At 38.3% G+C, this 16983-nt stretch overlaps 3 protein-coding genes across 3 annotated transcripts in view; 1 reads left to right on the top strand and 2 right to left on the bottom strand.

The window, feature by feature from the left end:
- LOC142351580 (uncharacterized) overlaps positions 1–16983 on the top strand; it is a 462469-nt gene that overhangs the window by 42022 nt on the left and 403464 nt on the right. The gene's annotated exons all lie outside the window — the stretch shown is intronic.
- The window catches only part of LOC142351857 (aurora kinase C-like), a 74834-nt gene that overhangs the window by 28856 nt on the left and 28995 nt on the right, over positions 1–16983 (bottom strand). The window lies entirely within an intron of this gene.
- Positions 1–16983, bottom strand: part of LOC142351856 (uncharacterized) — a 218000-nt gene that overhangs the window by 4185 nt on the left and 196832 nt on the right. The window contains exon 14 of the mRNA XM_075404088.1: positions 607–1443. Coding sequence (XP_075260203.1) covers positions 607–1443 — 837 coding nt within the window. The remainder of the gene's footprint in view (positions 1–606; positions 1444–16983) is intronic.

Raw genomic sequence — 16983 nt, forward strand, 5'->3', positions numbered from 1 at the left:
GTTAAAGCCAATTAAAAAAGGAGAGCGCCAAAATAATAGCCGTTTGAGAGGCTGACGGCGGCTATACAAAATCTAGTATTTGTTTCAAATAGTCAAAAAACTTCAAAATACTATTACTAGCCAAAATAATTGAGACAAACACCTTTGGCTGATAAAGTTAAAACTAAAAAACCGCTTTGAAGACGCTGCACGTGCTCAAAAACTTTTTCTCGCTCAGCGCAAAGTTTTTTCACACCTACTTTTCTCGCTCTTTCAGAACGATGCTTGAACAAAACTAATCCAAATTCTCTCTCAGACTTTGACTCTTGTTCAGCAGATTGACCTAAACACTTGTTTTCACGTGCGGCATTTGACTTTGCATCCCGTGAAAGAGAATATACCGGTTTAAAAAATAGATCATCATAGCTCTAATTCGACTAGTAAAAAGACATTTCTCCTCTTCGAGTCGTAAAAAGACAGCGCAAGTTCTTTGAACTGTAAAATGAGAGCACCTGAATTATAGCCGTTGAGAAGCTGACGGCGGTTATTATTAAAATTCCTAGCAGAGCTTCCTGCTAAATACGGACTGGACGGCAATATCATCACAAACTTGGAATTTGAACTGACTTGTAATTTTGTAGGAGGGTCTTCTCGGCGAAAACTCCGGAGCATTTCGCCCATCGACTTCTGGTTGTGCTGTGGTGGTATGAACAGAATTCGGTGCATGTTGGGATGATGTTTTTGACTTGGTTGTTGGCGGGTTACTTTGGCTAGATACTTGGTGGACAGTTTTAGGCACATTCGAGGATAACTTTGATGGACTAACCATCCCATCAAGGGAAGAAGAAGACGTTTGATTACTAATTTTGTTATTGTTGTACTGTTGACTATGTTGTTGGTTCGGTTGCAGTCTTTGTTGAGACTGTATTTGGTTCACGTGATTGGCAGATGTTGGATAGGGGGTAGTATTACATGTGTACACTGAGGTAGTTTTGATATTTGGGCTGCCAACGATAGATACATCCTGCCTATTGGAACTGACACTCGACGGTTGGGTACTGACTGTGGAAGATTTGTTTAATTCCGGTTGGAGTAGCGTGACGTCATTAGACCGGCTGATTGGAGGAGGCCGCGGGGGTATACTCGGTGGATGGGCCGCGGAAGTACCAGCAGAAGATGTTGCATTGGTATTCATCGTGGTGGTGTTAGGGTTATTTGTGAGGGTGTTGTTGTTGTAAGTTGAGTTGGCGTGGTATGACTTCATAGCCTGTATGGTAGCTGAGTCTTCAATGGAATGTGATCGATTGTGGCCGACGACAGGAAGTAGGCTAAGGTTATGGCTGGCTAATGCGTTGGCGTAATTGAAACTTGTGTTAGTAGAAGTTGAACTCGAATTTGTCTGACTGTCATTTGCCGAGCCAGATCTTTGACCTTTGTAGCTGCTGTGGTTTGTTCTCTCACCACCTTGAACAGCAATTAAACGAAATATAGCCAGCATGTATTGAAGACGGACAGCTCCGATAACCATGCAAACATGTAGCATCAAACGAAAATCGAAAGGCAAGTAAAATTTTGGGCTTACTTTAATGGTTCAATATTGATTATTAATTAAACTAAAAACTCATTGGTAAACCTGACACATACCCTGAAAAGTTTTAAAGCTAATCGATAGTTCGGGTCCATTGACCTTAGTTTGCTGTTTTCAATTGAACATGAAACCTCACAATTAAAATGAGCGCGGGTGGCGGCCAGCGTACAGTGGTTAAGGGTTGAGTGGGGTTGGTGAAGTGGCGTGGTACGCAAAGGAAGTGGGGGGCTTAAGAGGAGGGAGGGGATCAAACTCTAGGAACCTGCCGCAGACGGACAAAAATCTAAGCTAAAAGCAAGATATAATTCTACTACAGCAAAACGATACGAAAACATAGCCCGCAGATTGCCAGACAACAGCCGCCTTGAGGGGGTACGGTTGGGAGGGCTGGACAAGAAGGGGCTCAAACTTTTAAGATTGAGAACAGCCCTTCACACAATGAAACTATCTCGGCAAAAGTTTTGGTGAATCGCATACTTAGAGACTAGTCAGTCGTACGGCTCTAAAAGATGAGCTACTCAGCCACTTAACGCCCTCCAGGCTTTACCTCTTTAACCCGTTTTTGAGGAAGGAAAATTAAGGGGGTCAGACAAAAAAAACGGTCAAGCAAAAATTGCATTAAAAAAGACCACAGGACTTATATAATTGCTAAAAACTTTGTTTGAGCTATTTAAAACCTGAGAACAGACAGCACAAATTCAGTCAACAGTTAAATTATATTAGACAAATATTCTGAAATAAATCTCTAAATTAAAGAGCCTTTAAGGAGACAATAACCTTGTAACTGAAGCCAATTAGCAGTTACTATGATGAATTTAAATGCCTAAAAGCACCCAAGCTACCCAAAAATTGACGGCAGAACAAAAACTAAAATAGAAACGGCTAGAATTTCACCTGGAAAACCATTTAGGAGAAAGACCCAAAAAAGAAAATTAAGTCAAATTGCATTTGGTAACAGATCTTAACATAGCGAGCAGAGTGACCGGAAAAGGCCTAAAAAGACGCCCTTGAGACCAATTCTAGTGAAACAACAGAGAAAGTACAGAGCTAAAAAGTCATTTGTCTTTTGTCAAAAAACGCTATTTTTGATTGTTTTTCTCATTTGACAAATTATCAATCAAGTGAAACAACCTATGCAATCCAATGACCTTAAAGTACATATGTTAATCTAAAATACATCTTAAATGTGTTCAGTTCGAGCATTTAGAAGTTATTGCATTGAGTGAGGTCAGTCACGCATAACAAAAAACTTAATCAATAGACCAAAAACTGACACAGTGGAAAACTAAACAAAATTCAGTTGCTGAGTGGTATAACTAACAGAAGCAAGCAAAAGTCAAAAGCATGAGGAAGATGTACACATAAGAAGCAGCCTGTTACGGCTGCTACTGAAGAGTAAATATTTTTATATCGTGGGTTTAATACTAAACCTAAGAAACTCAATAAAAAACAGTTTTCTGACAGTAATTCCCAAGGGTTTCAACCAAAACAATTTTGACTTCGTGAATTAAATCAAAACTGACAGTTTTTTAAATTAGAATAGAATATAAAATGAGACAATTTCATCTTCTTACTTTTCCTTGCTATGACAACTTCGGCTTTGTCTTTAACAATTACAGCACAACATAGGTCTGTTTAAATGACAAATTACTAAAACATAGCCGGCAGATTGCCGGAAAATAGCCGCGATAGACGCTTGTGGCCTTCCATGAATTGAAACAACTAAAGAAATAAGATAGACAGATCGACCACCAGTCCTTCAATAGACCACTAATTTTTTTTTGGGTTAGATTCGGACTGTCACGTTTGTGACATACGGTCTTTGGTCTATAAGGAGAAAGCCCTAAAAGAGCTTTTTCAAAATTGATGTTCAAAATCAAAAACTCAAAACTGATACTCAAGAATTAGGGCATATAAGTTTGGCACTACTTAGATGCACACTATTGACCTTTAATTAGTAATTGTTCATAAAATTTAAGTTCCATAAGTGAGTTCAGAAGACTTTTTTTGGTGAGGCAAGTCAAGTAATTGACGTACGAGCAGAAAAGACTTTAAGTACACAAATTTTAACTGAAAAGCAGTAGAAGTCACTGAAGTCATTAAAAAAGTCAATTCCAAGAAGTCAGGTGGTAAGAATAATCGATGGAGACGGCGAATTAAAAAACCCACGATGTCCGATATAATAGCCACTATCACTTCGCGGCTATTAAAAAAACCGACTGAACGTCGGAAGAATTGCTCTCGAACAGCTAGTGTGAGCTCTAATCAATTTCAGCCTGCTTCAGTCGAGGGGGAATGGGACCAAGAATTTCAATAGTGAGCTTCAAATAACCGCATTAGAGGTTAATATATACCACTATTAAAATTTAAAGTGAAAAATGACACCAGTTTTGGAGCTTTTTTCAATTAACTTTGAATATTAAATTGCCACCAATTGAGTTCAGCTGCTTGAAATAGTGATTGAGAGGAAATTTTAGATCACGCAAAACGCAATAAGTCAAGGGCGTAAAAGTTACTCGAAAAGTCAAAATAGTCAAGCAAAAGTTTTGCATAAAAAAAGACACACACGTTTACCATAACTGCTTCTCTACGAGCGCAATTCATAAGCTATTAACATCACTAAAATCAAGAAACTTTAAAACATTCAAACCATCAAACTACGCAATTTGGCGTGATGATTGAAAGTTCATAATAATACATAACCCGACTAACGTCGGAAGAATCGCTCTCGAACGACAAGCGGGTGGGAAAACAGATAACCACACCGTGATTCGAACCATGGACCTCCCGGTCCCTCACCAGAAGCACTGCCCACCCTGTTTTTATCAATCGTTTTAATTTTAGCAACAAGCTTTACTTCGGAGTGAAAGCAATAGAGATCACTGAAAAATGAAGAACGAAAGCGTGAAAAAGTCGCTTGAGAAGTCAAAAAATTTTCAAGCAAAAAAATTGCATAAAAAAGCCCAACACGTTTACAATAAATTCTTTCGTTCAAGATCAATTAAACAGAACATTTTTGGCATCATATTTAACATTAATCTGACCTTTCCAACAAGAAAAACTTGCTTTCTTAAATTACATGAGAAGGTTAAGACCAAGCCAAATCATTACCAAATGCAAAAATTCCACTGCTGTTGACATTTAGAAAGTATATGATCTCATTGAAATAATTGAACGTAACTAATATGTAACAAAATAGAGTGATAAATATGAAGATGCAAAAATCTGCCGATAGGCCGAATGGAAAAATTTTTGAAAGAAAGCTCCGATACTGGCACCAATAGGCAGCACTTCAGGTCATGTAAGCACAACCACCTTTTGCAGTCCTAAATCTCCGTCTGTTGGAGCTATAGTGCTTTAAAAATCAGCGCTTTTCTCAAGTTCACACGAGTATCAGAACAAAAAGATGCAAGGTTCAGCAGGTTTCTGTAAATGATAGTACTGGACTAGAGAAGAAAAGCATATCTAGGATTTATCAATTTGACTTTGAAGGTCAGTCATTAAAACAATACAACTTCATTAACAAACAATATATAAAAAGAACTCTCCGTTTGATCAAAAACATGCAGCTCATCTCTAGTTTAAATGCAACAAAACAATAAATTGTATTGAATGCACATGAAGCTTACAATATGACTCCATAAATCTGGTTAGTTATCGCAACAAGTTTATTCGCAACACAGTCGGACAAAAACATAGCTGGCAGATTACCGGAAAATAGCCGCCGTTATTCCAACTTACCTACGTTGAGATTGTTGAAACGAAGAAGGAAAAATGAAGAAAAAATGCAGACAGATCAACTTTTTTGAAACAGTCAAAAAAGATTGAAAGCTAATACTTCTAGGAGAGCGCGATAATGTTAACCTTCGAGAGGCTGACAGTAGCTATTACCAAAATCATAATTTTGCCAGATTGCCAGAAAATAGCCACAACAGCTTTGTATATCTGCAGTCTCAAAATTATAGTAAAAGAAACAGACCAAAAAAGAAACTTTTTAAAATAAAATGCTGAGATGTTATATTTTGATTGAATATCTGTATAACTTAAGGCTGCTTCTATTAGCTGCTCTCAAATAACCTTCAATAAGAGTGACACAGTCATTTGACCATGTCTCTTTGAAGTAGATCACCTGTGACCAAAAACTTAATCACGCAAATGAACAAAAACCTCACAGTTGAAATTGCATGAATGAATGAAAAAGCAGGTTTGATATGATTGTGACGTCATATGGTCGAAACAAAAATCTTGAACAAAAAAAACACCAGGATATGTGCTGAAATACAATCCAAAGATTTGAGCTAACTAAAAACCTGACAATTAACTTTTTTCAGCGTTATCAAACTGAAACCGGAAAAAAGCCATGACCACTTAAGCAAAAAAAATCAAATAGAAGAAACAACCAGAGAATTATGTTTTCCAAGCTCCTGTTTTCTTCAAAAGCAACCAAAGCGACCTACCATTATCGAGAATAAATGAAAAGACAGCAATAAGTACAAATTCATGTAAAATTGAAAAATTCAATCAATTTTTATGAAAAACGGACACGTATGATTCAGAGAAAACAATAACTATGACCCAACTGACAAAGCCTGTCACTCAGGAAGCTAAGAGATGACACAACGAACTGCCAAAAACTAGCAGAACCCAAAAAAATCAAAAATTTCTTGAAAAAAATTGGTGTCAAAGAAATCAATAGCTTTAGTCTGAAAAAAATCCAGCAACTTTATTTAGTATAGTAACCTGGGCCTAATGCAATTAAATGATAAGATAATAAAAAGTACTCAGGAGAAGAAACGCTGAATACAGAAGTCGAATGGCCGAATGTAGAAAAACTCCCACAGAAAAACTGAAAATTTGTTCAAACATCAATTTCTCAATCCACTTTAAAAGATCGTCTGAAAAAATTACGCCCCAGACCTACTCCATGTTTTGCTCCCTTTTCCACTGCAGCGTGAATGACGAGAAAAACTGAACAGAAAATGTCCTAAAATCATGAAAACCTTAAATTAGCTTACGTAATGCTAGGATCTAATAATTACCAGAATTTGAAGCTTTAAAGGCTTTTCGTTGCCCCCGTAAACTGAAAGAAGTTGAAAAGAACAACAAGTTCAAAAAAATGAATAAAATGCCAAAAAATGAAAAACATTTGCTAAAACTTGTAATGCTTATAGCATCAAAAACTGAAAACTGTTTCATTGGTCACAAAGTAAAAAACTGAAAATTAAAAAATTTTTAACCTTAAAAAACCTGAAAATTGGTTAACTGGACACAAAAAATAAATAAAACCTAAAAATTGAAAAATTTTTTAAAAATAAAAACTAAGCAAAAAATTAAAAAGTTAATTATAAGTTGCAAAATCAATTAAAACTTGCAAACATTAATGACATCCAGATTTTCAAAATCATTACTGCGTTATTAAAAACATTCCAATAACCCATTTTCAAGAATTAAATCATTCTTTCCCCAATAAAATTGACAAATGACAAAAAAATTGTCAAAAAAACTTGAGAATTAGCAAAAATGAGTTTACTCTGGTGTTGAAGTTGTCATAAACAAAAAATACACAAAATAGCAGATGATATTTCGCATAACATAATATTCATATAAACTATGACCGACCTTCAAAATAACCAAATCAACAAAAAACTGAAAAAACAAGGAAATGTTGCTTTATTCGGGGCTCCAAAAAAAGAGCAAAACCTGACCTTTTCACCTTGAATTTAGGCATTACAGCAGTTTCAGTACTTTAAGCATCTAAAAAGAAATAAAGCCAGCTGAGGTTCTCTATTGCAACTTAATGCCCACCGAGCGCTAACTGTTTATTGCCTGTCAAAAGCCGTTGAAAAAGAAGCAAGAACATTTTAAAATAAAACAGAGCACCAATACAAACCAAAATCTTTGGATTGTAAAAAAAAACAAGAGAAGGGCAATAAGATCCGCAGCTATCACTTAGCAGCTATTAAAAAATCATAGCCGGCAGACTGCCGGAAAATAGCCGCCGTTTACATGCTATGCCCATCAATATTGAAACAAAAAAAGGAGATAAATTGACCTAATTCTCTGTTTTTTTTTCAGTGTCAAAAAAGTGTTCTTTCTAATTCGGCGGGCAGTTTCGGTTGGATTATAAAACTATACTTAATTCAGCTTCTAAACTGAAAGCTAATAAGATTAATACCGATGTCAGCTGGCAAACACTAATGAACTTTGATAACCCAATTCTCAAGAACTTAATGACCGGGCTTCATCGGTTTATCCCGTCTCTTTTGATTTTGCTCTTTTGACCTTGACTGCATTCACTATCTTACGTAATTCATAGAGTGAATGGATTTAAAAACCATTCATTTGAGACAGTGAGTGAGGTAAGTCAGATGTAAAACGAAAAACGTGATCAAAAGGTGAAGCGAAAAAAAAGGAGAGCGCCTAAATAATAGCCGTTTGAGAAGCTGACGGCGGCTATTAAAAAATGGAATAATCCTCGGAAGATAAAAAAACATAACCGGCTAACGTCAAGCGAATTGCTCAGAAACAATCGGCGAGTGGTTGGCTTCGGCAGTAGCTAAACACAGTTTAGTGAGGTTAGCTTTAGCTTCATTGAAGGGGCGTGAAGTGAGCGCAGTGTGGTGCGTTGCACGGTGGGGGGGGGGGGGGGGGGTGACGGGGGTGTGAAGGCTTTTAGAGAACTTAATGCCCGCTCGGTGCTACCTGTTTATCCAATTTTTAAGGACGGAAAGTCAAATGGGTCAGACAAAAAATTGACCCGGCGAAAACTTGCATAAAAACCTACAAGACTAATATAATTATAACAAACTTGTTTGAGATTAATTGATAAAGAATAGACGCTTGAGTTCGTTCAAAGAGAATCTGCCCCGTAAGCGGCAAGTCAAATTTCTCACACAGTTGACCTAAACACTGGCGTGAAAGAAAAAGACGTCACGCACAGTGCAACTAACAGCAGCGGAAAGTAGCTGAAAATGAGGAAGTCAAATGAACGCATGAATATTACAAGGAGAGTGATTTTTTTTAAAACGGGAGGTTAGGGAGAGGGTTGGCGAATGTGTAGTTGGGCGGTGGGGACAGCGTCAAAATTGGTCACAGCCATAAATAAAATGTTGAAAAAAAGTCATCCAAAAAATTGGTCCACAAGTTTTCACCGAGAATTTCACATTGAATAAGTGACCTTGTGCTCCTTTTATCAATAGGTTTGAAATTATTTTTTCAGTGTGAATTGAGTTATTGTGACCTATCTGCTTTAAGGTCGAACACATGGACAAATTCAACCTGTTAAAAAAAGAACAGTCACATAACCGAAACATCGGCAGAAGAGATAAATTGACCTAATTTTCATATTTGTATCATTGTCAAAAAAGTTTTCTTTCTAAATCGGCGTGCAGTTTCGGTTGGATTCTAAAACTGTACTTAATTGAGCTTCTAAACTGAAAGCTCATAAGCTTAAAACCAATGTCAGCTAGCAAACACTAATGAACTTTGATAACCTAATTCTCAAGAACTTAATGACCGGGCTTTATCGGTTTATCCCGTCTCTTTTGATTTTGCTCTTTTGACCTTGACTGTATTTACTATCTTGCGTAATTCATTGAGTGAATGGATTGAAAAACCATTCAGTTCAAACATTGAGTGACGTAAGTCAAAAATCAACGTGAAAGTCCGCGACTTATGTAAAACGAAAGAGTGAAAAAAAGGTGAAGCGAATTATAAAACGGAAAACACCTAATGAGTAGCCGTTTGAGAGGCTGACTGCGGCTATTAATAAATGGAATAATCCTCGGAAGATAAAAACATAACCGGCTAACGTCGGGCGAATGGCTCTGAAACGACCGGCGAGTGGTTGGCTTCGGCAGTAGCTAGACACAGTTTAGTGAGGCTAGCTTTAACTTAATTGATGGGGCATAAAGTGAGCGCAGTGGGTTGGGTTGCACGGTGGGGGTGATGGGGCTGTGAAGGCTCTTAGAGAACTTCATGCCCGCTGGGTGCTACCTTTTTATCCCATTTTTAAGGACGAAAAGTCAAATGGGTCAGACAAAAAATCGGTCCGGCGAAAACTTGCATAAAAACCTACAAGACTAATATAATTATAACAAACTTGTTTGAGAGCAATTAAAAAAGAATAGACGCTTGAGTTCGATTAAGGAGAATCTGTCCCGAGTGCGGCAAGTCAAATTTCTCACACAGTTGACCTAAACACTGGCGTAAAAGAAAAAACGTTACAAGTGCAACTAACAGGAGCGGAAAGTAGCTGAAAACGAAGAAGTCAAATGAACGCATGAATATTCCGAGGAGATGGATTTTTTTTAAATCGAGAGCTTAGGGAGAGGGTTGGCGGCCGTGTATTTGGGTGATGGGGAGGGGGTCGAAATTGGTCACAGCCAAAAATGTAAAAAAACAAAAGTCATCCAAATATTGGTCCACAACTATTCAAACCGAACTTTTCACCTTGAATAATAGTGACCTTGTGCTCCTTTTATCAATAGGTTTGAAAGTCTTTTTTCAGTGTGAATTGATTTATTGTGACCTATCTGCTTTTAGGTCGAACACATGGAGAAATTCAACCTGTTAAAAAAGAACAACCACATAACCGAAACATCGGCATCTAAAAGAGATAAATTGACCTAATTTTCTTACTTTCATTGTCAAAAAAGTTTTTTCTAAATCGGCGCGCAGTTTCGCTTGGATTCTAAAACTGTACATAACTCAGCTTCTAAACTGAAAGCTAATAAGCTTAATACCAATGTCAGCTAGCAAACACTAATGAACTTTGATAACTTAATTCTCAAGAATTTAATGACCGGGCTTTATCGGTTTATCCCGTCTCTTTTGATTTTGCTCTTTTGTCCTTGACTGTATTCACTATCTTGCGTAATTCATAGAGTGAATGGATTTAAAAACCACTCAGTTGAAACATTGAGTGACGTAAGTCAGAAGTCAACGTGAAAGACCGCTACTTATGTAAAACGATAAACGTGATCAAAAGGTGAAGCGAATTAAAAAAGGGAAAGCGCCTAAATAATAACCCTTTGAGAGGCTGACGGTGGCTATTAAAAAATGGAATAATCCTCGGAAGATTAAAAAACATAACCGACTAACGTCGGGCGAATTGCTCTGAAACGACCGGCGAGTGGTTGGCTTCGGAAGTAGCTAGCCACAGTTTAGTGAGGCTAGCTTTAGCTTAATTGAAGGGGCGTGAAGCTATCGCAGAGAGGTGGGTTGCACGGTGGGGGTGCTGGGGGTGTGAAGGCTCTTAGAGAACTTAATGCCCGCTGGGTGCTACCTTTTTATCCCATTTTTAAGGACGAAAAGTCAAATGGGTCAGACAAAAAATCGGTCAGGCGAAAAATTGCATAAAATCTACAGGACTAATATAATTATAACAAGCTTGTTTGAGAGCAATAAATAAAAAATAGACGCTTGAGTTCATTCAAAGAGAATCTGTCCCGAGTGCGGCAAGTCAAAATTTCTCACACAGTTAAAGAAAAGACTGGCGTAAAAGAAAAAGACGTCACGCAGAGTGCAAAGCAGCGGAAAGTAGGTGAAAATGAAGAAGTCAAATGAACGCATGAATATTCCAAGGAGATGGATTTTTTTTTAAATCGAGAGCTTAGGGAGAGGGTTGGCGGCCGTGTATTTGGGTGATGGGGAGGGGGTAAAAATTGGTCACAGCCAAAAATGTAAAAAACAAAAGTCATCCAAATATTGGTCCACAACTTTTCAAACCGAACTTCGGCAGTAGCTAAACACAGTTTAGTGAGGCTAGCTTTAGCTTCATTGAAGGGGCGTGAAGTGAGCGCAGTGTGGTGCGTTGCACGGTGGGGGGGGGGGGTGACGGGGGTGTGAAGGCTTTTAGAGAACTTAATGCCCGCTCGGTGCTACCTGTTTATCCAATTTTTAAGGACGGAAAGTCAAATGGGTCAGACAAAAAATTGACCCGGCGAAAACTTGCATAAAAACCTACAAGACTAATATAATTATAACAAACTTGTTTGAGATTAATTGATAAAGAATAGACGCTTGAGTTCGTTCAAAGAGAATCTGCCCCGTAAGCGGCAAGTCAAATTTCTCACACAGTTGACCTAAACACTGGCGTGAAAGAAAAAGACGTCACGCACAGTGCAACTAACAGCAGCGGAAAGTAGCTGAAAATGAGGAAGTCAAATGAACGCATGAATATTCCAAGGAGAGTGATTTTTTTTTTAAAACGGGAGGTTAGGGAGAGGGTTGGCGAATGTGTAGTTGGGCGGTGGGGACAGCGTCAAAATTGGTCACAGCCATAAATAAAATGTTGAAAAAAAGTCATCCAAAAAATTGGTCCACAAGTTTTCACCGAGAATTTCACATTGAATAAGTGACCTTGTGCTCCTTTGATCAATAGGTTTGAAAGTCTTTTTTCAGTGTGAATTGATTTATTGTGACCTATCTGCTTTTAGGTCGAACACATGGAGAAATTCAACCTGTTAAAAAAAGAACAACCACATAACCGAAACATCGGCATCTAAAAGAGATAAATTGAACTAATTTTCTAACTTTCATTGTCAAAAAAGTTTTCTTTCTAAATCGGCGTGCAGTTTCGGTTGGATTCTAAAACTGTACATAACTCAGCTTCTAAACTGAAAGCTAATAAGCTTAATACCAATGTCAGCTAGCAAACACTAATGAACTTTGATAACTTAATTCTCAAGAATTTAATGACCGGGCTTTATCGGTTTATCCCGTCTCTTTTGATTTTGCTCTTTTGACCTTGACTGTATTTACTATCTTGCGTAATTCATTGAGTGAATGGATTGAAAAACCATTCAGTTCAAACATTGAGTGACGTAAGTCAAAAGTCAACGTGAAAGTCCGCGACTTATGTAAAACGAAAGAGTGATAAAAAGGTGAAGCGAATTATAAAACGGAAAACACCTAATGAGTAGCCGTTTGAGAGGCTGACTGCGGCTATTAATAAATGGAATAATCCTCGGAAGATAAAAACATAACCGGCTAACGTCGGGCGAATGGCTCTGAAACGACCGGCGAGTGGTTGGCTTCGGCAGTAGCTAGACACAGTTTAGTGAGGCTAGCTTTAACTTAATTGATGGGGCATAAAGTGAGCGCAGTGGGTTGGGTTGCACGGTGGGGGTGATGGGGCTGTGAAGGCTCTTAGAGAACTTAATGCCCGCTGGGTGCTACCTTTTTATCCCATTTTTAAGGACGAAAAGTCAAATGGGTCAGACAAAAAATCGGTCCGGCGAAAACTTGCATAAAAACCTACAAGACTAATATAATTATAACAAACTTGTTTGAGAGCAATTAAAAAAGAATAGACGCTTGAGTTCGATTAAGGAGAATCTGTCCCGAGTGCGGCAAGTCAAATTTCTCACACAGTTGACCTAAACACTGGCGTAAAAGAAAAAACGTCACAAGTGCAACTAACAGGAGCGGAAAGTAGCTGAAAACGAAGAAGTCAAATGAACGCATGAATATTCCAAGGAGATGGATTTTTTTTAAATCGAGAGCTTAGGGAGAGGGTTGGCGGCCGTGTATTTGGGTGATGGGGAGGGGGTCAAAATTGGTCACAGCCAAAAATGTAAAAAAAACAAAAGTCATCCAAATATTGGTCCACAACTATTCAAACCGAACTTTTCACCTTGAATAATAGTGACCTTGTGCTCCTTTTATCAATAGGTTTGAAAGTCTTTTTTCAGTGTGAATTGATTTATTGTGACCTATCTGCTTTTAGGTCGAACACATGGAGAAACTCAACCTGTTAAAAAAAGAACAACCACATAACCGAAACATCGGCATCTAAAAGAAATAAATTGACCTAATTTTCTTACTTTCATTGTCAAAAAAGTTTTCTTTCTAAATCGGCGCGCAGTTTCGCTTGGATTCTAAAACTGTACATAACTCAGCTTCTAAACTGAAAGCTAATAAGCTTAATACCAATGTCAGCTAGCAAACACTAATGAACTTTGATAACTTAATTCTCAAGAATTTAATGACCGGGCTTTATCGGTTTATCCCGTCTCTTTTGATTTTCCTCTTTTGTCCTTGGCTGTATTCACTATCTTGCGTAATTCATAGAGTGAATGGATTTAAAAACCATTCAGTTGAAACATTGAGTGACGTAAGTCAGAAGTCAACGTGAAAGACCGCTACTTATGTAAAACGATAAACGTGATCAAAAGGTGAAGCGAATTAAAAAAGGGAAAGCGCCTAAATAATAGCCCTTTGAGAGGCTGACGGTGGCTATTAAAAAATGGAATAATCCTCGGAAGATTAAAAAACATAACCGACTAACGTCGGGCGAATTGCTCTGAAACGACCGGCGAGTGGTTGGCTTCGGAAGTAGCTAGCCACAGTTTAGTGAGGCTAGCTTTAGCTTAATTGAAGGGGCGTGAAGCTATCGCAGAGAGGTGGGTTGCACGGTGGGGGTGCTGGGGGTGTGAAGGCTCTTAGAGAACTTAATGCCCGCTGGGTGCTACCTTTTTATCCCATTTTTGAGGACGAAAAGTCAAATGGGTCAGACAAAAAATCGGTCAGGCGAAAAATTGCATAAAATCTACAGGACTAATATCATTATAACAAACTTGTTTGAGAGCAATAAATAAAAAATAGACGCTTGAGTTCATTCAAAGAGAATCTGTCCCGAGTGCGGCAAGTCAAAATTTCTCACACAGTTGAAGAAAAGACTGGCGTAAAAGAAAAAGACGTCACGCAGAGTGCAAAGCAGCGGAAAGTAGCTGAAAATGAAGAAGTCAAATGAACGCATGAATATTCCAAGGAGATGGATTTTTTTTTAAATCGAGAGCTTAGGGAGAGGGTTGGCGGCCGTGTATTTGGGTGATGGGGAGGGGGTCAAAATTGGTCACAGCCAAAAATGTAAAAAAACAAAAGTCATCCAAATATTGGTCCACAACTTTTCAAACCGAACTTTTCACCTTGAATAGTGACCTTGTGCTCCTTTTATCAATAGGTTTGAAAGTCTTTTTTCAGTGTGAATTGATTTATTGTGACCTATCTGCTTTTAGGTCGAACACATGGAGAAATTCAACCTGTTAAAAAAAGAACAACCACATAACCGAAACATCGGCATCTAAAAGAGATAAATTGAACTAATTTTCTAACTTTCATTGTCAAAAAAGTTTTCTTTCTAAATCGGCGTGCAGTTTCGGTTGGATTCTAAAACTGTACATAACTCAGCTTCTAAACTGAAAGCTAATAAGCTTAATACCAATGTCAGCTAGCAAACACTAATGAACTTTGATAACTTAATTCTCAAGAATTTAATGACCGGGCTTTATCGGTTTATCCCGTCTCTTTTGATTTTGCTCTTTTGTCCTTGACTGTATTCACTATCTTGCGTAATTCATAGAGTGAATGGATTTAAAAACCATTCAGTTGAAACATTGAGTGACGTAAGTCAGAAGTCAACGTGAATGACCGCTACTTATGTAAAACGATAAACGTGATAAAAAGGTGAAGCGAATTAAAAAAGGGAAAGCGCCTAAATAATAGCCCTTTGAGAGGCTGACGGTGGCTATTAAAAAATGGAATAATCCTCGGAAGATTAAAAAACATAACCGACTAACGTCGGGCGAATTGCTCTGAAACGACCGGCGAGTGGTTGGCTTCGGAAGTAGCTAGCCACAGTTTAGTGAGGCTAGCTTTAGCTTAATTGAAGGCGCGTGAAGCTATCGCAGAGAGGTGGGTTGCACGGTGGGGGTGCTGGGGGTGTGAAGGCTCTTAGAGAACTTAATGCCCGCTGGGTGCTACCTTTTTATCCCATTTTTAAGGACGAAAAGTCAAATGGGTCAGACAAAAAATCGGTCAGGCGAAAAATTGCATAAAATCTACAGGACTAATATAATTATAACAAACTTGTTTGAGAGCAATAAATAAAGAATAGACGCTTGAGTTCATTCAAAGAGAATCTGTCCCGAGTGCGGCAAGTCAAAATTTCTCACACAGTTGACCTAAACACTGGCGTAAAAGAAAAAGACGTCACGCAGAGTGCAACTAACAGCAGCGGAAAGTAGCTGAAAATGAAGAAGTCAAATGAACGCATGAATATTCCAAGGAGATGGATTTTTTGAAAATCGGGAGGTTAGCGAGAAGGTTGGCGCGGTTTAGTTGGGTGGTGGGGAGGGCGTCAAAACTGGTCACAGCCAAAAATGTTAAAAACAAAAATCATACAAAAATTGGTCCACAACTTTTCAAACCGAAATTTTCACCTTGAATAATAGTGACCTTGTGCTCCTTTTATCAATAGGTTTGAAAGTCTTTTTTCAGTGTGAATTGAGTTATTGTGACTTATCTGCTTTTAAGTTGAAAAAATGGACAAATTTAACCTGTTAAAAAAGAACAGCCACATAACCGATCGGCAGCTAAAAGAGATAAAATGACCAAATTTTCTTATTTTTTTCATTGTCACAAAAGCGTTATTTCTAATTCGGCGAGCAGTTTCGGTTGGATTCTAAAACTGTACTTAACTCAGCTTCTAAACTGAAAGCTCATAAGCTTAATATCAATGTCAGCTAGCAAACACTCTAATGAACTTTGATAACCTAATTCTCAAGAATTTAATGACCGGGCTTTATCGGTTTATCCCGTCTCTTTTGATTTTGCTATTTTGACCTTGACTGTATTCACTATCTTGCGTAATTCATAGAGTGAATGGATTTAAAAACCATTCAGTTGAAACATTGAGTGACGTAAGTCAGAAGTCAACGTGAAAGTCCGCTACTTATGTAAAACGATAAACGTGATCAAAAGGCGAAGTGAATTAAAAAACGGAAAGCGCCTAAATAATAGCCCTTTGAGAGGCTGACGGCGGCTATTAAAAAATGGAATAATCCTCGGAAGATAAAAAACATAACCGAATAACGTCGGGCGAATTGCTCTGCAACGACCGGCGAGTGGTTGGCTTCGGAAGTTGCTAGCTACAGGTTAGTGAGGCTAGCTTTAGCTTAATTGAAGGGGCGTGAAGCTATCGCAGAGAGGTGGGTTGCACGGTGGTGGTGCTGGGGGTGTGAAGGCTCTTAGAGAACTTAATGCCCGCTGGGTGCTACCTTTTTATCCCATTTTTAAGGACGAAAAGTCAAATGGTTCAGACAAAAAATCAGTCCGGCGAAAACTTGCATAAAACCTACAGGACTAATATGATTATAACAAACTTGTTTGAGAGCAAAAAAACATAAACCGACAAATGTGGGAAGAATTGCTCTTGAACGACAGCCGATGCAATTTAATTCATCGGGGGCTCTAGCCTAGATCAATTTTTCTTTGTGGGTGCAAAAAACTTTGACCCCACCGGTATTCGAACCACTGAACTCTCGATCCATGGCCACCCTCACTAACCACGGCGCTACAAGTCAGAACATAACCGACTAACGTCGGGCGAATTGCTCTCAAACGACCGGCGA

This window comes from Convolutriloba macropyga, chromosome 13 (assembly GCF_964194025.1).
Source record: "Convolutriloba macropyga chromosome 13, txConMacr16.3, whole genome shotgun sequence".
NCBI lineage: Eukaryota > Metazoa > Xenacoelomorpha > Acoela > Convolutidae > Convolutriloba > Convolutriloba macropyga.